The sequence below is a fragment of the Mangifera indica genome, chromosome 2 (assembly GCF_011075055.1).
Source record: "Mangifera indica cultivar Alphonso chromosome 2, CATAS_Mindica_2.1, whole genome shotgun sequence".
Taxonomy (NCBI): domain Eukaryota; kingdom Viridiplantae; phylum Streptophyta; class Magnoliopsida; order Sapindales; family Anacardiaceae; genus Mangifera; species Mangifera indica.
Window position 1 is genome coordinate 4,319,285 of NC_058138.1, and position 20,925 is coordinate 4,340,209.

At 33.3% G+C, this 20,925-nt stretch overlaps 1 protein-coding gene across 1 annotated transcript; it reads left to right on the plus strand.

Annotated features, from left to right (window-relative positions):
• Positions 1-9,141, plus strand: LOC123208455 (ABC transporter G family member 39-like). Its single transcript, XM_044625992.1, has 11 exons — positions 1-468; positions 2,752-2,959; positions 3,489-3,732; positions 3,875-4,363; positions 4,458-4,738; positions 4,834-5,066; positions 5,234-5,374; positions 5,550-5,804; positions 5,882-6,056; positions 6,498-7,113; positions 7,230-9,141. Exons 1-11 carry the CDS (start codon positions 1-3, stop codon positions 9,007-9,009), a joined length of 4,890 nt encoding a protein of 1,629 aa, XP_044481927.1. The 3' UTR covers positions 9,010-9,141.
• The last annotated feature ends 11,784 nt before the right edge of the window (positions 9,142-20,925 follow it).

The following is a 20,925-nucleotide window of genomic DNA, read 5'->3' on the forward strand; positions in this document are numbered from 1 at the left end:
ATGGAAGAAACTTCAAAAGATTATTCTCCTTCAAGTCCCATGAGATGGGTTGGCAACGGAACGGGGCTTGGTGAGGTTGACGAGCGCTCTGAAACTAATAAGACGACCAACTGCGCCATTGGAGGTGTCGAAGGTGGTGAGATTATGCATGAAGTTTCTCTTGGAACGTCGCCACAAGTGAGAGAAAAGATTGAGAAGGCTTCGCCAAAAACAGCGAGGGATGTTGCGTTGAGAATGTATGAGAGCATGAAGAGGCATGGGTTGAGAGAAGAGGCTGGCAAAGCATTATTTGAGATTGAAGAAATGGAAGAAGAAAAAGATGATGAAAGTGGAGTTATGATGAGAAAGAAGAACAAGGAGGAGGAGAAGAACAGCGAAGAGCTTTTAGGGATGGATTATTTGATGAAAGATGGTTTTGTTAGTTATCTCAGAGACATGGCGAGAATTACACCTCCGATTCCTCAGCAGGTAAATTTTTTCTTATACATTTATGAAAGCTTTTTAGCAGTACAGATTTTTTTTGGAATCACACGAACACGGGTGGATTCGGTCTGGATCAAATCCATAATGCTTATCTCAAGCTCGTTTGAATTAGTACAATATTGTCTCATAATCACCCTTCGTGTATAGAGTCAGAATTACGGATAGATTCATTCCTACCTAGCTCGAATTAAATTTGTCACTAAGTTTGAACTAATTAATTTTAAATTATTCATCTTACTAATAAGATTATTTATCCTCTAACAACATTGTTAATCTGTTGGCGACCTTCTAGTGACATTTTACACTAGTGCAAACAAGTTTGAATTTGAGTCAGCTTAATTACAAACTATGCTTAATTCAGATCGAATTCACCCTTAGTCAGACGAAAATTTTTATTTTGCTATTATCAATTGCTAGCAAAATAAACGATTGTATAGTAATATTTTAGGTTCAAACAATTACGCGTTAACAGATATAAACTAACTAACATGTCATTATATATCACGTAATATTAAATTATAAATAAAATAAAAAATAATTCCATTTAATTTTATAATCACACATCAGATTATTTATATATAATATCATTGAAATTTAAATTTTTACTTTATTTAAAGCCATGGATCTTTAATTTGGGTTGAAGGGATCTTTTTATTTTGTCTCTTCTAGTTTTTTAGTATGATATTGATAGCTCTCCTCTGGCACTTCTTTAATTTGGACTATGGCAATAATTTAATAATTTAGTTGAAAATTTAATTATTTAATTTTTTTTTGCTGGCCTTATTTATTTGTTAAAAGGTTTGACTTGATTAATTCTTAAATCGATGATGTACTTGTTTTAATTTCTTTGAAAAGGAATAATGCATGCCTATATAATTATATTTTAACATAAAGAAAAAAAATAAAAAGAAGAAAATACCCCATAAAATATAAAAAATATTACCAAGAGAGAAGTTTATTTCCTATAAACACTCGTTCGACTCATTGTCATGGCTTGTATATTCCAACTTTATAAACCTTTATTGGATCGATCAATCCAATCAAGAAAAAATGATTAATTTGGTTTATTTTTTAATTAAAACTTATTTTAATTATTAGATTAGATAGACCTAAAGTTAAAATTGGATGAATTGTTAAACCACATTTCAATCGTTCCGTCAGACTTCTTTGACCATTATGCTAACATCAATACAACTAAAGCCTACTTTATATTTGAGTATACAAATTTTTTTGTACAAACTAAAATAGTAACACCGTATTGGGTGATTTTGAAATTAAAAAAAAAGTTAATAATCATATTACAAATTACAAGCTACTGTTTCAGTTCGTACATTCTATTTATATGTATTATTATATTCTTTCAATTTTAATTTTATTATTCTGATATTACTAATTCATCCGATCAATCAGATTAATCAATTTAAAAACCAGTTCTTTGACCTGGTTAAGATCCGTTATTAAAATATAATCTTAGCTACTCTCCTACTTATGTCAATTAGAATTGTAATACACAATGATGAGGTAGAAAATTTGTTGGTTGGGATCAATGTTTTCAAAGTTGAATCGACCTTGACTCAATCAATTGGTCAAACTAGCAGTTGAACTAGGACATTAAAATTGTTAGTATAATTCAAGATTATATAATTAGAACAAATTAAATAAAAAATTAAACAATGTATAACCAAGCAAAATTGTGGTTTGGTGATACACTGATGATCATTGGATTGAATTAACCATTGAGTCTTCGTCAAATTAGTTTAATTAGCATGTTCAAATAGATTGATTTATAACCGTTTTTGAGATAATTAATAATAGACTTTTAACTATAAATTAAGTGTGAATACAAATTGAATTGAGTCTAAACACTTTTCAGCTCAAATTTGCCAAACTAAAATTAAAGATAGTTTGAGTTTTGTTCGATCCCTAAGTTTGAAGTTCAAGTTTATAATATAAATTTGTAGTTTAAATTTATGATTCATTGACAAAATAATTTTTTAAATATAATAATGTGCGAAACAACATTATTTTCACTCTTGTTTGATACGACTCGAATCGAACTATAGTCAAATCAAACTCCTATTTTGAGTTCAACTCAATTTCATAAATAAACAAAATCTCTTAATTTAAGTTCAACTCAAATTTAATCTAAACAAATTCGAGTTTTTATCCATACAAACTTGAGCCCCTAACCAAAGTGACAACTTGTAATAGTATTAGTAAGGATTTACTGGCAGAAAGTGAAGAGTGATTCATCATCTTATTTTGCAGGTTGTAAGGTTTTCAGGGATAAAGTACTCAAAAAAGTTAGAGATTAGAGAGAATGAATATGAAACATTTGGAAATAAATTGGTGGGGTGTTTTGTGGGTCCTCTCAAGACTCTTTTCCAGGGCAAGAACTCCACATGGATGCACATTCTCAAGGGTGTAGATGGCTACATCATGCCTGGATCAATGACCCTCCTCCTCGGGCCACCAGGTAAGTATGATCGATAACGTTACATATAGCCTTTGCATTAATTTCAGTTCTTCGAGCTCAAGATCAACGTAACGTAAGCCCCAAAACTCGTCTCTTTTTTTTTTTTCTTCTGTTATGATTCTTTTCCTATAACACTTCCTCCTACCCCAATACCAACAGAGACTTTTGCGAGCAAGCCAGGGTATCTCTGACTGGGCAGACAACACTTGCCCAAGCCCTGTACCCAGAATCTTTGAATTTATTTTTACATCATATTTTAAAGATCATTTTAATACACAGTCCCCCTTTTGACCTTAAACTTTCTCAAAATCAATAATAAGTCTCAATTTATATACTAACATATTATGTGAGTAAATATTTTTTTATCTCAATATAAAATTATTTAATTATACAGTAATATATTATCGTTAATATATAAATTAATATTTATTATTTATATATATAATTTTATTAAATTTTTTTTACCTCTATGTAAATATCGGATTTTTTCTGAGGATTCCCCTGTTAGTGTGATCAGTTTTTTTTCTAGGTATCCACACCAACCCACCTGGGTTCTCTGCCATTCCTAAAATTTTACATTTCTTTGTGTATAAAATCATCGAGAAATCAAATTTTACAGGGAGTGGCAAGAGCAGTCTTCTTGAAGTTTTAGCAGGAGCAGTAAAATCAACTAAGAGCTCTATCTTGGATGGAACAGTCAAGTACAATGACAAATATGCCTCAGAAATTCATCTTAGCAGACTCATTGCCTACACTAGTGGACAACTTAACAAGTAAGTTTTTCTGCAAGTCCATTTTATTGCCATCAACTGACAAATTATTCAACCATAAACATGTAAAACATGTAAAAGTTTTCGTTCAAGGCAATTGTCTTGATTCAGCAACACAGTTTCATAATTCTTGTGAAAATTGCAGACACATATCGTTTCTATCAGTTCGAGAGACACTTGAGTTTGCGAGGGACTGTACTCAGGGCCTTCGGCCAGAGAACTTCACTCCACAGATGAGAAAATTTTTCGCTCATGCACTTGTGGAGGGACAAGATCCATTTCTGGAGTATGTGCTAGAAATTTTAAGCTTGAAAGACATAGAAAACAAACTTGCTGGAGAAGAGATCTCAGACATCGATCACCAGAAGCTCACAACAGCTGAATTAGCACTTGGAACGTATTCTGTCATGCTCTATGATCAACCCTTTTCCGGGTCAGATTTAGCAGCTACATATGACCTTGTTGATACTGTAAGAGCCATCAGCAGAATTCAGCAATCTTCTGCAATAATGTCATTGACACAACTATCAGAGGAAGTGTTCAATCTTTTTGATAGGATCATATTACTTAGCAATGGCCACATCTTGTACCAAGGGCCATGCCAAGATGCCATCCCTTACTTTGCTAAACTCGGGTAACAAATCACAAGTGGATTCAGCAGATATAACAAATGCTATTGTAAATATGCCACTCGGACACTAAAACAAGTGTGATTGATTTCTGTTCAGGTATGTCAAGCCATCATATGTGGAGTCCCATGAGTTTCTTGAAGATATCATAGTTGGAGCTGGTTCCCAGTATTGTACTCTAGGAGCAATACCCTTGACCGTGGATGAACTTTTAGAGTGTTACAGAGTTTCAGATCACTACAAAGACATAATGAGAATTGTTAATGGAGATGACATGAAGCACACCTATTGGGTAGAAAGTGAACCTGGGCTTGGATTGTCCCTTAAAACGCCATCCAAGTACCACAACTCAGTTGATGCTAAGCTGAGAAGAGATACAGGTACATAATTCATGTCGTGATAAAGTCAGAAATCTGCAGCTTTTCCAACAAAATGTAAATTTCATGGATCACGTTCTTGAGTTATTCATTTACAGAATTGGTGGTTGCCAAGGTTTCTCCCAAGATAGAGCACTCCGGGGGAATAGAGAGCACAGGAAGGGTCCAAATCGGAGACGTTGTCACAGCCATTTCTGTGAACAATGAAGAAATGCAGTACCTTTCCGTTGGACCTCGAAAGACCAAGCGTGAACGTGCTGCACATGTATACTCAATGTTGAAGCAAGAACAAGGTCGCATTCGTCTCCAAGTTGAGCGCTACAGAGAAGAGGTACATAAATGCCATTTCACACTAATAAGCAAGCAACATATGGATGATTAGCTGGTTTAAATGTCAGTTTTTAAAAATGTCACAGAGCATCCAGCAGGAGCTAGCACATCATGAGAAATAAAGGATAAAATAAACGAATGTGACCAAGTTTTTTTTCTGATTGATAGGAAGAAGAGTACCACACTCAATGGGAGCAGTTTCAGGGGCCCTTTGTGCAGACATGGAGGAAATCTACAAAGACCCTTATCAGAAGACAAATCAAGATCACCAAGAGACTTCATGCTTTAATCAAATTAAGACTATTCCAGGTTAAATTTAACCACATTCTCCATAGTATCCCTGATAATGTAGATCACCAGAATCATCGAATCACATCAAATTCAAGCTATGCAATGCTTGGAAAGATGCATGAAGAAAGCTGATGATTGGTGAGACAATTCAGTATATATAAGAGAAAAACTAATTGATGCTTCAACTTTGCAGGTAATTATTCTTGGCTTGTTCGCAGGAACACTATTCTACAAACTTGGGGGTCAGTACAACCAACAGAAAATGAACTCAGTAAGGGCACTTGGGTTTGTATCCACCATGAGCATAATGCTCATAAATCTGGTGCAGCTTCCTTTATACATGCTACAAAGGCCTATATTTTACAAGCATAGGGCACAAAGATTTTTCAGGACTTCTTCATACGTAGTAGCTCATTGCATAGTCAATGTCCCTCAGACCTTCATAGAAGTAAGTTTTCAATATCTTCTCCTCGTTAGAAAAAATCATGGCAGTCACAGAACTGAAATCTTCAGTAACTCTTGCAGGCATTGGTGTACACTCTCTGCATTTATTTTCTAGCTGGGCTACCATTGGCAGGAAATATGGCACCATTTTTGGAGTGTCTGGTCCTCTTGTTCTTGGTAGCATACTTTGGTTCATCAGTTTTCTTCTTTCTAAGTGCCATCTCCTCAATTCCGGAAGTTGGAAACAGTTTGGCAGGTATATCAGTGAGCTTGACATAGAAGCAAATTAATGCAAATGGATTAAATAAAAACTCAAACCTAATCCGAATATAATCATGAAAAAGCCAGTTATTTTCATTATCCAAAGTACAAGAACACTTTGAGTATATATATTTCTAAAATTGATCACTTTGACTACTTAGATCTCTAGGATTGAACAATTCAAATTCAGGCAACGCAACACCAACAGGATGAATAAATAGACTTCTATTACATGATGTATCCTAGCATTAGTAAAAGTTACAATGTTTTTCCCTAGTAAATCTGAGCTTCAGCTATCATACTCATAGTCACTTTATCACCCTTAACACATTTTGCAACACTTTTACACATTACCTAAATCGAATGTTGATTCCTGTCTATCCATTTCAAAGGTGGTTATGTAACCAACTAAATCGGGTTCATATGCTTCACACAGGTCTATTAGTTTCCATCTTCCTACTCTTCAGTGGCTTCGTGATCTATCCATCCAATGTCCCAACTTACTGGAAATGGCTCATCTATGTAAATCCACTTCACTGGGCAAATGTGCTGTTTTGCAAATACCAGTTCAGTGAGGGCTACAGAGACCCCTGCTCAAACTACCTTAGGCAACTTCCTTTCTGTGACCAGTTCCCAACAATGACTGCAGGAAAAGCTTACCTGACCTTTTGTGAGCTTTCTGAAGATGCCAAGAGAACTTGGCTACCATATGCTATTTTACTGGGGTGGATAGTGCTTGCCAACTTCCTGGCATTATGGGGGCTACATAACATAGAATTCACAGGAGCAAGCCAGTCATTACCCTATCTCAGAAAGACTCCAAAAATTAGAAATTATGACGATGATGATTCAGAGAATGAATTTCAGATGCGCAATGCAAATAGCAATATTTCTAACGATTTTTCCAGGCACTCTACCCCACAGAACTTATATTCAGAACATGACCAATCAAATACTACGATTAATGAATACCATGTTGATATGGAGGAGAATGCACTCGGCATTCCAGTGGAGCCAGTGACTCTCCTATTTGAGGATCTGTCATTTTCCAGGTGTGTTCCTCCATCCTCGGAAACTAAAATCTATCCAGGTGCTCTAGGTTTTCTTCATCAACTTCTTAGGTTGCCCATTTATATCATGTAATAACACACTGTTATCTGTGCATCAGGTATAACAAAGGATTAAATGAGAGTACGCCAGTTTTCAGTTGCATCGCAGGCTATGCTAAACCCCAGATCATGCTAGCCCTATTAGGTGGTTCTAGAACAAGTAAGGCCACACTCCTCAAATGCTTAGCAGGAAGAATTCCTTTAATCGGTAGCTACAGTGGCAATATCCGGACAAGTGACATCAGGACAGGTGCTGCTTCTAGATTAATAGGTTATGTTGAGGAGCTTGATGCTCACCAACCTTACCTCTCTGTACGAGAATCCCTTCAGTTCAGTGCTGCACTTCGTCTTGGAAAAGATATTAGTCCCATGAACCGTCATATCCATGTCGAACTGGTCCTTGACCAACTTGGTTTACTTCCCCATTGCAATCAACTAGTTGGCTCCCTTCGTGATGCCACTGGAAAGACATTTGAAATAGCCAAAAAGATTTCCATTGCAGTTGAGCTGGCAGCAAACCCAAGTATTCTCCTTCTTGAAGAACCAGTTTCTGGCCTTGATACCACAGGAACTTTGAACATTCTTAATATTCTCTCCCAAATGTCAAATTCAGGACGAACCATTATTGCCTCTCTAACACACCCTAATGCACGAACATTGTCCTTCTTTGACCTGGCTCTCATTCTAACAAAGGAAGGGAATCAAGTATATTTTGGTCCCATAGGATCCAACTGCGACATAATGCTGGGATATTTTATATCAATCTGCAGGACTCAGTATTCAAGAAAAGAAAGTCCAGTTAGCTATATCATGGGGGCTCTTGGCTTAGGAATAACAAAGAGAAGCAATCCTTCAATAAATTTTGCAGAAATTTACGAGGCTAGCACCTTGCAAGAGACCAACAATGATGAAATTTCCATCATAAAGAAGTTTACCAAGAACAGGAAATCAAAGAATCCATATGCCACTTACCCAACTCCATATTCTCTTCAAGCTGTTTTGGTACTACTAAGAACCCAGAGATTCTTATGGAGGAATGTACAATACACATACGGTAGACTTACAGGATGCGTCATGATTGGTCTCCTGATGGGTTCTCTTTATTTTCAAATTGAATACAGTGATACATACGGTGCAACTTCACGTTCACTCTACATCTACATGCAAGTAATACTCATAGGCGTGATCTCAGCCAACAATGTTATTCCCCAAATTGGCACAGACAGGTTGGTGTACTTTCGAGAGAAAAGGTCTAGAATGTACCTTCCAATCTTTTATCCACTATCATGGGCAGTAGGAGAGATTCCTTACTTTTTCATTGCAACACTTGCAGTAGTAGGGATTGGGAATGGCCTGGCAGGGATCGGAACAGGATCAGCTGTGGAATTCATAAGGTACTGGATTGTGCTATTCATGTTCACACTGAGTGTAACTTATTTTGGGATGATGATCACATTCCTAGCACCAGTGCCAACACTAGCTGCATTTGCTGTGTCGATAGTAACATCGCTTTGGGTATCTGCTTCGGGAGTGGTGGTTGTCCTATCTGACATAAAGTTCTACAAATGGTTGTACTGGACAAATCCATTCCAGTATGCAATGAATGCAATGACCGCTGTCAGTTTTTACTGTGATACTAGGAACTGTGGATCAGAATGCCAGTGTCCAAGGTTTCCAGATGGTTCTTATGTGTGGGATAGACTGGCAACAGTGAGAAGTTTGAGCTATGAAAGACTAGAAAAAGACATACTCATATTGACTGCAATGTGCGTGCTATTTTCCAGCCTTGCCTTCATATTCTTCATAGCGCTGAAGCACAACTCACCCTCTAATGTATAGCATGATCATACAGATCTTATCATGACAAACATTGAAACATGTATTTGAAGCAAGTTTTAATATAGAATAACACAGAAACATTTACTCTGTTAAGTAATTGAGACGACACAACTAGATAGATCAGAAGGAAGCACTCAATCTCAACATACAATGGTTATTAATAAAACAAAATATTATATTATGTATTTTGTTAATAGCAAAGAAATTAAAAAGATAAAAACACTTTAAAAAAGTTAAAACAATAAAAAATCTTGAATCAATATAGATTAGGTCGAATCAATTCGAATATTAAATAATTATGTTAAAATTAAAAAAAATTTAATATAATTTTAATTTAAATCAAATTAAAATTAAATATTATTGACATAAAATTTGAACTAACACGAACTATCAAGCTTAGTACTTAGTTAAAATATTTTTATGGTTTACAGTGTGAACAAAATTTTAATATTGTATCATTTTTATATATAACTTTTAGGAAAAAAATTTGTAGAATAACATTTTTTAAAGGGTATATTTTAGGACAAAATTGCCCTTCAGCCAAAAATTACTATCATTACTGCCAACACTTTTATTTCTCCGATAACAAAAAGAATAAAAAATTTTATTTCTGTTGAAAATAAAGACAATTAGCAGTTAAAAATTGTAGAAGTTACATGTTTCTAAGGATATTTTGGTCTTTTCACTTTAATCCTCTATATTACATGCTATAATTCTAAAAATCTTAAAAAATTAAAATACTAAAAATGAAAAGAGGATACAATAATCTTAAAGATAAAAAAGGAATTTAAAACAAATGAAGTAGGCTCAAGTTTACATTTGACTCAAATGATTTGAATTCGAACTGAAATTTTAGTTTGAGTCAAGTTTAATTTATTTGTCTCTTCAACGACATTATATATATCATCAAAAACCTTTTAAAGATATTTTTTACTAACTCAAACGAATTCAAATTGAGTCTTGTTTGGATTCTACTTAGATATGCGTAGAGTTGGTTTATTCGAATGCAATCTAATATGATTGTTTGTTTTGTTTTTTCTTTTAAAAAAATATTAAAACAATTGGGAAAAAAAAAAAAGGCATTCAACATGTTTATTAGAAAAAAAATCTGAAAATGTGAAAAATGAAAATACATTTTACATGTTTGCCTAAGAAAATTGAAATTAATCACCTTCACATCACAACTAAGGTTGGATTCAAGTTAAACTAAATCCGAACATAGGTTTGCTTAAATTTGACTCAAATCTATAATAATCAATTTAAATTCGTTCAAACTAATTAAAGATGTCATTGTAGATAGGGTTGGACTTGAACTGAGTTGACTCGAGCTCGAAAATCAGTTTAATTTAATTTAATTCGATTCGAATTCATTTACTTTAAATATAAACAGAGTTCAAGTTAAAAGATTCGTCTCGTTTTAAAACCAAACTGAATTTGAGCTATAGAGAGTTCGGCTCAATTTGACTCGCTAACTAGATAGATAACTCGATTTGATTCGAATTTTGCTCATAGCTCAATTTGAATTATGTTAAATAATTGTTAAGTGACGTCGTTTGTCAATGCGCCACGAATTCGAGACACATATCTGAGTCATAAATTCGAACCAAACTATTTTCATTCAATCCGAACTCAAACCACCCTTGATAAATTTGAATCAAACTATTTTTCATTCAAATAAAAAGATATTCAAACTCAACTCAGTTCGTATCTACTCCTAATTATAGACGCATCAACAGTATAAATAGTATTATGATAAGATATATAATATCATCTATAAAATAAATAATATTATTAAAAAAATATTCAAACTAAATTTAAATAAAACTAAAACTTTAATTTGAATTTGACTTAAATTAAATAGAACATCTAGTTGAACTAAACTAATTCGGTTTGATTCAGCTCTACTCAAAGCGAGTAAAACCCCTTAAAAGCATTACATGTTTTGCTTTCCTTGTTCTCTTGAAATGAAATAATAATGTTAAAAACAGTAATCAAATGGTAATCCATTTTTTTCAACACAAAAGACAATGAAATGTAGGCTGCATGAGTATTTCCCACCCAACTTTGATAAACAGTATTCCATTTTTTATATTTGAAAATTTTAATTTTTCAATTATTATCAATTTTTTAAAAGTTTTAGAAAATATTACGATATTTTTTTAAAAAATGATATAATAATTACTATTTTTTCTATTATTATTACAAAAAACGTATATATGATATACAATATATAATAGGCCAAAGGACTAACTTCCACCTAAGGTATGCTATTTTTCTAAGTTTTCTCCTGTTAACTTTGAAAATTTCATTTATCCACTCATAGGTTGTTAAAATTAATGGTTTAAAGTAGACCTGGCCACGGTTCGTGAACCATCGGTTTCGGTTCGAAACCGTCGATTCACAGTTCGAAAACATAAGGACCCTGAACCGAAACCGTAATAGGACGGTTCGTCCACGGTTCGGAACCGACAGTTTCGGTTTGAAACCGATATTGAACCGTCAATTTTAATACATGATCTTGATTTAATTTTTAAATTATTAATTACAGTAATTAAAAATTAAAAGAAAGACTTAGACTTAATTTTTCAATTAAGCTTCCTACGTATCTTCTTAGGGTCTATAAGTTGATTTTCATTCACATTTGATATATGTAAATATTGACCAAATATCTTATTACTGTAAGAATTTTCATTACTTGTCATTTTTTGATAATAAATAAAATTAATTATATAAATAAATTATTTGATTAATTATAAAAGATAATAAAAAAGTAAATAAAATTAATTATATAAATAAATTATATAATTAATTAGGAAAGATAATACAAAAATAATAAATATAATTAATTATAGAAATAAATTCTATAATTAATTATGAATGGTATAATAAAAATAGAAATTAGAATTAATAAAAAATTAAGAAAGAATTTAATTAAATTTAAGAGAATTTGATTGAATTGAAAGATTGAGAGAGTATTAAGAGTTGAAAGAATGAGAATGAGAGTTTGAAGGATTGAGAGTGAGAGTAGTAGTGCGATTGAAATTTGAGAGAATGAAATTTGAATTGATAAATATATAGAAAATTTTTTTTAAAAAAAATTAAAAAATAGGGGGGTATTTTATAATTTAAAAAATTGCAGGGGACAATTTCGCTGAAAATTGCAGGGGACCGGTCCCCTGCAGTTTTTCTTCAAACTTCAGCAAGCCAACGGTTCACCGTTGGCTGTTTAAATAAAATTAAAAAAAATTCAAAAAAAATTCAAATTTTTTTCGGTTCAGCACAGTAAACCGCTTGTTCATAAACCGATGTGAACCGGCGGTTTCACGGTTCCAATTTATATAAATCAAAATCGAACCACAGAACCCCGATTTCGGTTCCGGTTCCGGGTTTACCGGTTTTGGTTTCGGTTTTATTCGGATCGGTTTCGGTCCGATTCATGGGCCAAACCGGCCTGTGGCCAAGTCTAGTTTAAAGGGTAAAATAATCATTTTACCTATAATATTAAAAATAAATTAAAATTTAATCCATTCCCCCCCCCCCCCCCAACCCCTAAAAACTAATTATTTCCTCCTAAGCCAAGTTTTAAAAAATAGCATTCCCCTTCTAGGGTTTAGTTTTCAATCCTCGATGTCAAATCCAGTGCCATCGTCGACGACGAAACTTTCCCGAAGCACCACCATGGTCCCGCGGCCTCTCTTCCATTCTCTAGAACGTCGATCCACCCAGATCTAGCGTTGTCCTCGTTTGGAAAGTTGAAGAGCTTCGTCGGGATCTGAGCCGAAGCTCTTCAACTTTTCAGACAAAGAAACGCCAGATCTGGGCCAATTGACGTTCCAGAAAGCTTTGTAGTTGACGATGGCATCGAATTTGGCATTGAGGATTGAAAACTAAACCCGATGGGGGGAATGTATTTTTTAAAACTTGGCTTAGAGGGAAATTGCTAGTTTTTCGGGGTTAAGAGGGAAAAAGAGATACAATTTTAAGGGATTAGGACTCCATTAATTTTAACCGTTCACGGGTGGATAAAGGGGATTTTCAAAATTAACGAAAGAAATTTTAAGATAATAGCATACTTTAGGTGGGAAATAGTCCTTTGGCCTATATAATATAAAAATTAGATTTTTAATATATAATAAAATACATGATTCGACTACTATGATCAACATTTCTACATGAGCATAACATATTTGGATTTGTAATCAAAGAGTAATTCAATGTGTGTAAAGTATAAACTATTTATAGCTACATCATTTTGTATAGGCCAAACGACTATTTCCCACCCAAGGTTTGATGTTTTCTCAAATATCCACCCTTTAATTATGGAAACACCAAACACCCACCCATGGCCGATTAAATTTAACAAAACCCTAACTCCTGAAAATTTTATCTCTTTTTGCCCTCTTAAACTTTAAAAACTAAAATTTTCCCCTAGCCTAAGTTTTAAAAAATGACAGTTTCACCCTAGGGTTTCGTTTTGAAATCTCCGACGACATCTCCGACTCAATTGCCGACGACCTCTCCCTCCCGAAGCATCCTCTCATTTCGGCGATCTCTTTCCTCCCATTTGAAGGCTCAATCAGTGTCGGAGACGCCTTGGGAGACGAAGAATTTCATCGGGGAAGACTCTTCGTCTTCCTAAATGAAGACGACGACTTTGTCTTCATCTAGGCTTCGTCTTCCCCGACAAAGTTCTTCGTCTTCCCTGACGAAGTTCTTCGTCTTCGATGTCAATCGGGCCTGCAAATGGAAGGAAAAAGATCGTCAGAAGGAGAGGATGTTTCGGGAGGGAGAGGTCGTTTGCAATGGAGTCAGAGATGTTGCCAGAGATTTCAAAACAAAACCTTAGGGTGAAACTGCCATTTTTTAAAACTTAGGCTAGGGGAAAATTTTAGTTTTCAAAATTTAGGGGGGTAAAAATAACTTATATTTTAATTTATTTTTTAATATTATAGAAAAAATGACGATTTTACCCTTACCACCGTTAATTTTAACTGCTCATGGGTGGGAGTTTGGTGTTTCCATAGTTAAAGGGTAGATTATTTGAGAAAAATCAAACCTTGGGTGGGAAATAGTCGTTTGGCCTTTTGTATATAAATTCATCCGGTCACTTTGTTTTAAGTTAATTTCTACAACAAAGTTTGTGCTTCATTTATTGTAAGATACATTTAGTTTAGAGAATATTTTATTATTAAAATTAAAATATTTTCTTAAAAATAATAAACTATATTTGATAAAATTTAATAAAAATAAATAGATATAAATAATTATTATGATTAGTTAAAAGTAATAACAGAATACTAATATATTATTTTACTTAAATATTTTAGGTATAATTATTCTAAAATATTTTTATATTATTTTTTATATTAATTAAAAATGAGATTATGTTTCCCTTAAAAAATTAATAAATACCCATATAATTATAATAAAATCAAGATTACTTTGATAATTTTTTAATATCTAAAGTGAAGGTGATAATTAGATTACCTTTTGTATTATTTGTCACATCACTATTGGTAACAAAAGATTACTAAAATATTTTATTACTTATAAATCAAACAAAATAATATAAGTAATAAAAAATAGATTATCAGAGTAATCTTTAATTTTCTTTAACCAAAATTATAATAAATGGCCAAAATTAAAAGGGTCTAAGCGAAATTACCCAAAACAATCAAGTTAAAGAAAAATATCCAACTTTTGTGAAATGACCAAACTGCTCTTATATATAAACAAATAAAATTTTCTTATTTCCCACGGTAATCTTCAATGGTTCTACTGTGCAAATCAAAGAAAATTCACGCTCCATGGTCATCCCACAGTCTAAAAAATTTTCGACGATTTTTATGCTTTCCAACTACCTAAAATGACAAAGAAGGTTAGTATATCTTCTCTAATCTTGTTTGAATCAAGTTATTGTTCATATTATTGAGATTTGAGTAAGATTTTACGGTTTGAAACTTTAGGGTTTCGATTTTGAACAATATTTAAAATGTTTTGATTCTTGATTGTTTTCGTTGAATTTGTTGAGGGGTTTTGTGTTATAGTCTATATAGATTTGATTTGTGTTGAAATTGGAGGCCAAAACGACAAATTTTTGGCCAAAAAATGTGTCTGAAATGATCGACAGCCCGATCGTGGGAAGAGTGTATCCCATGGTCAGGACGAATTCTCCCACGGTCAGGAGAGATTGACCGTGGGTTAAAGGGTTAAGTAGCATTTTCAAAACATTAGGGAGTTCGCCGAGACCAGTTAGTCCACGATGGGTGTTTCTGAAATTTGTCATGTGACAATGGGCTGATGTCGTGAATACCGTGGGTTGTGGGGAAAATTTACTTTTTTGAAACTGCAAGAGCGCTAATAGATTATAAAATTATTGAGGGGCAAGGAATAAAATATTGGACTTGTTTGTAGTAGAAATTTTCTCATGGGGTAAATTGATATTTTTCATATCTAGGGTTTCTCAACGTGTAGTTTTCGAATTTTATATCCGTTTTTCTTGTTTTAAGCTTTTTCAATATGTAGTTTTCGAATTTGAGATTTGATTTTTCAATTTTTGTGTTTTTCTGACACATTTTACGATGTAATTTCAGCTCAATATTTCGATTTTTTTGTTTATAGGATATATCGATTCGTATTTTTGAATTTCAGTTTCGTTTTTTTGAATTTCACCATTTTATGATATATCGACTCATATTTTCCAAATTTTTAAACGATTTTTCGATTAGTAACATTCTTACATATTTTAACTTATAGAGTTCGAATTTCAATTTCGTTTTTTTGATTTTCGTTGTTTTAGGATAAATTGACTCTTTTTTTAGATTTTCTAATGATTTTTTGATTGTTCACATTCTATAGCATTTCATCATATAGAATTCGAATTTCAGTTTCGTTTTTTTGATTTTTGCCATTTTATAATATATCGACTCGTATTTTCTAGATTTTCAAATAATTTTTTAATTATTGACATTCTAGGGTATTTCAACATTTAGAATTCGAATTTCAGTTTCGTTTTTTTTAATTTCACCGTTTAAGAATATATCGACTCGTGTTTTGAAGATTTTCGAATGATTTTTCGATTATTGACATTTTATAGTATTTCAAAGTATAGAATTCAAATTTCAGTTCCGTTTTTTCAATTTTTGTCCTTTCAGAATAAATCAATTCTTATTTTCAGATTTTCAGCTGATTTTTCGATTGTTAACATTCTAAGGTATTTCAACGTATAGAATTTGAATTTCATTTCCGTTTTTTTGAATTTCATTTCTGTTTTTTCGAATTTCACCGTTTTAGGATATATCAACTCATATTTTCTAGATTTTCGAATGATTTTTTGATTGTTGACATTCTACTAGGGTATTTCAACATTTAGGATTCGAATTTTAGTTCCATTTTTTTCGAATTTCACCATTTTAAGATATATCGACTCGTATTTTGAAGATTTTCGAATGATTTTTTTATTATTGACATTTTATGGTATTTCAAAGTATAGAATTCGAATTTTTGTTTCCTTTTTTTTATTTTCATCCTTTCAGGATATATCGATTCATATTTTCAGATTTTTGAACGATTTTTTGATTGTTGACATTCTAGAGTATTTCAACGTTTAAAATTCGAATTTCAGTTCTATTTTTTCGAATTTCACCGTTTTAGGATATATCGACTCGTATTTTGAAAATTTTCGAATGATTTTTTGATTATTACCCTTTTGGGGTATTTCAACGTTTAGAATTCGAATTTCAGTTTCGTTTTTTTGAATTTCACCAGTTTAGGATATATCGACTCGTATTTTGAAGATTTTTTAATGATTTTTCAATTATTAATATTCCAGGGTATTTCAATATTTACAATTCAAATTTCAGTTTCGTTTTTTTTAATTTCACGGTTTTAAAATATATCGACTCGTATGTTGACATTCTAGGTATTTCAACGTATAAAATTCAAATTTTAGTTCCATTTTTTTATTTTCACTGTTTTAAGATAATGAAATCTGATTTTTTAAATTTTGTCATTTCTTTTTTTATTGTTTTTTTTCCATTACTACATTTGTTTACATATTTGTTTTTTATGAATGTCTTACAATTTTATAAAATTTTTTGCGAGATATTTCTGGTAAAAGAAAACGTGTTAAAGGCGAGCTGCGAATCCCCGATGAGTCCAAACACTTTCGAGCATATGTGATATGTCAGATTACTTCACTGACCCTAAATCAGCTTTGACTATTTGAAAAAACATGTTTCGGGCATCTCCTTCGTCTATCCGAAACCAAATTCATTGGGATATTGGTTCATGCATTTCTACTAAGACAGCTACATCGACCTTCCGTCAAAGATGAGTTATGGTTTAGGTTAGCGGGGTTGATGTGAGATTTAGCCCGTTTGAGTTTGCTTCGATGACGAGCTTTTCATTTAGTTGACACACTGTTATTTCTTCATATATTCCTCGCTCCTTCGGACATAGGATCAGAGATACATACTTTCAAGATTGTCCGAATGTGTAGTATCATGACATAGAGCGTGTTTTCTTGGTCAGACCATAGGGGGATGACGATATTGACGCCGTCAAGATGGTCGTGCTGTATATTCTTCACATGGTGTTGTTAGTGAATGATCAACGAAAGAAGATATTTACGAAATACTTATAATTGGTTGATCATTTAGACTGATTTAATTCTTACCCCTGGGGTGTTGTCGTATGGCAGATAACGTACGAGTCTATGTCACAGGCGAGTGACAGAGTGTGCTCTGGACGGATGCCTGAAATGCGTAAATACGATCTCTATGGATTTCCTTTCGCATTTCAGGTAAGTTTTAATTTATTGATTATATATATTAATTGACAAAAATACGAATTGATTTATTTAAATCATTAATGGTTATATTGCAGTATTGGATATATGAGACGTTGGACACCTTGTACGAATGGGTTAACATGACTGATATCTATGCATCCCCACGAATGTTTAGGTGGCATACATAGGACGTCCCTAGTTGTACTCATATAGACACTATTTTCACTGGTGACCCAGTGTGTAGTTGTTAATTAATAAATCAATTAATTCATTGAATATTACAATTATTTTGACTTATATATCTTCATGATTAGGATGATGTCACATTCCCGCTTCGTCTGTCACCAATGGAGGAGGGTATACTGACATTCGCAAGTACATCGGTTTACCGAATGCTGATTCCTCCTCATCATCTTTGGTTCCTCTCGCGACAGGAGACGAGGCTTTTCCAATCTCAGGACATTCAAATATCCTGTCGAGACTTCTGAGATACCTGAGGAGTCTATTCAGCCTCCTGTTATGGAGCAGTCTATCTATCCCCCTGGAGTTAAGGACCGTACTACTCATCCTGTCACCGAGGAGTGTCTCCCATCAGTATCACCCAGTATTTTCACATTCGATGTTACATTTGTGCACTAGAGTGCTACGATTTTGGGTAAGATTTCGAGTTTTCGTGACGATATGTCTTCATAGATTACTCCATTACGCGACGATGTGGCTCGATTAGAGGATCGTATAACTTGTTTAGAGGACATCGTCACGCGTACATGTCTAGCCCTTGTCGATCAAGTTGTAAAACTACATCTAATTTATTACTTATAAAAATTGTATTTCGTTATTATTCTTACAACTATAATTATATTTGTGCAGGAGAGGGACGATGATATCGGGACGACATCTCCCATTGATACCGTAATACTATCCCATCAGCCACATGAGGTCTGTATTTAATTTCAAAATTATATTTAATGTTAAATGTTGTTATTATATTATAATATTGTTATATCTGAAATACCACTGATTAAGTTATTATTACTATTACCTTAAGGTAATCGTCAAGAAGAGGCATCGATTGACCCTTCTGTTGCATCCCCTGTCCGAGCTAAGACATGTCACTTATCAATTAAACTTTATTTTTATGACTCTTTTGTTATCGATTAATTCATTTTAATATTCGTATAGGGTCTTCCTCATGAAGGTCTTTCGGTCGGATCTCTGGTTGCTTCAGATCCTCAACTTGACGTATGAAAATTATTATAGATATTATGTTTTTTATGAAATATCATTTACCATTTTGTTCTTTTCATGCATATAGGAGACCTGCATTGAGATATTATCAATCGAGGATTCTCTCTGAACACTTTTCCCGAAAGTTGAGGTTATGTTTTTTTAAGAAATGTCATTGATCGATTTGTCTTTCCAATTGTAATGCATTATTTAACAATGTTTTGTCTCTTTTTCAAGATAAGCGATTGTGGTTACTTGTTGATATCCCGAGCTCTAGCAAAAGGACAGTGGATATTAGTTCATAGGATGAGGACTTCCAGGAGGACGTTTTCGAGGCCATCAATATTGAGTTATATCTATTATAATTAGTATATAAATATTCATACATATTGTTCACTGAGATTTTCAAAATTACAATTTTGCAGTCCATCGAGGGGCCGCGCATGGTAAATTTGACTGTGATTCAGGATTCTTCAGCCAAACCTCCTTCGGCAAACATGGAGAAAGTAACATTAATCGATTAATGCATAATTGTTACGTAGGATCAAATAATGAATTAATAGTTGTATGTACTTGCAGCTGATTTGTACAACACATGGTCAAATCGTTTGGAAAGGTCTGCTTGTTCGCACCCCGTATACAAATCCAATCAAAGAGAGGGCGAAACGATAGCTCAGGACCATTCCATCCTCTGCCTCAAGGCGTGAGGAATCTTTCCTCACGTGGTACACCAAAGCTGCGGCTTTCGACTCACATGATATTTACTTCATCAGGTCAAAGTCAAAAGACAGTTTTTGACTTTCTTTTTTGCTATATTATATAATTTGGTTAAAAGTTTGATATAATCGTTTATAACTAACACATTTGAAGTTGTTTATACCATTTCAACATATGGATTTCTTTTTTGCTATATTACGTCGGCACCAAGACGATCATCGTTCGATTGTGTCACAGCGTTGGACGACTGCCCATTCATTCTTCGTAGGACATATTGAGATAGCTTGGAAGAGTTGGCAAACCACATCAAATGGAGAGTTTTAGTTTTCGGGGCTCTTCACAAGGATGGTTGAGGCAATTTATACCCCGAGGTTGTTTTACAAACCGTGGGGGATGGTCGATAAGGTATAGTATAATAGTATTTTCATTACATTTTACGTTGAATTAGTTTATAATCAATTTTAACTTGTCACTGTTTATAAGTTTACATTCCTATAAACTTTGATTGCGCACATTATGTGACTGGAGTTATAGATTTTCGTGAGTGATCAATTATTGGGTATAATTCAGAGGTATCATACTCAGGGAATATGGGGTCTCTCGAGTAGCAGATATGACCGTACAGGATATTCATACCCACATTATTAGAGGCGATGAGTTTCTGGACCATTTGTGGGCAGACTCCATGACGTGATCCCCTCGTGTTACATCGAGCGACGGTTGTCCCTCAATAGAGGGAAGGCTCCGATGACTATAGCGTGTTTATGTTATATTTTTTTGAGTGTTTGGCATTGTCACGAAATGTCGATTTTCCCCTAGAGTCGTCTACCTCCATGCGGTGACGTTTAGCGTCGCAGTTGTATTTCCACTATATTGAGTAGATCACGGGTGTATATTTAGTTAGCTCATTGTTTATTTATCATTCTTCATATGTTCTTATGTATATATTTATTGTATGTGCGTATGTGTATGATGTATTTTATCTATCATTATATATGGATATCCTTTTGGTTTCATTTTTTAAATAATCTTGTCACGAAAATAATTATATGTGATTTGAGTGATGTTACTATCAAACATGAGATGAAATAAAAAATACTCAAACAACTCATTCCAACAAATATGAAATGAAAAAATTATTCACACTAAAGTTATTACATTTGAAACAATTACATATTTGA

Bases quoted from the DNA above. Each gene is read 5' to 3' on its own strand.
- LOC123208455 (XM_044625992.1), top strand. From the start codon at position 1: ATGGAAGAAACTTCAAAAGATTATTCTCCTTCAAGTCCCATGAGATGG. The intron at 2,960-3,488 runs GTAAGTATGATC...TTTTTTTTCTAG, and splicing joins CCTCCTCCTCGGGCCACCAG to GTATCCACACCAACCCACCT. The intron at 5,067-5,233 runs GTACATAAATGC...TCTGATTGATAG, and splicing joins TTGAGCGCTACAGAGAAGAG to GAAGAAGAGTACCACACTCA.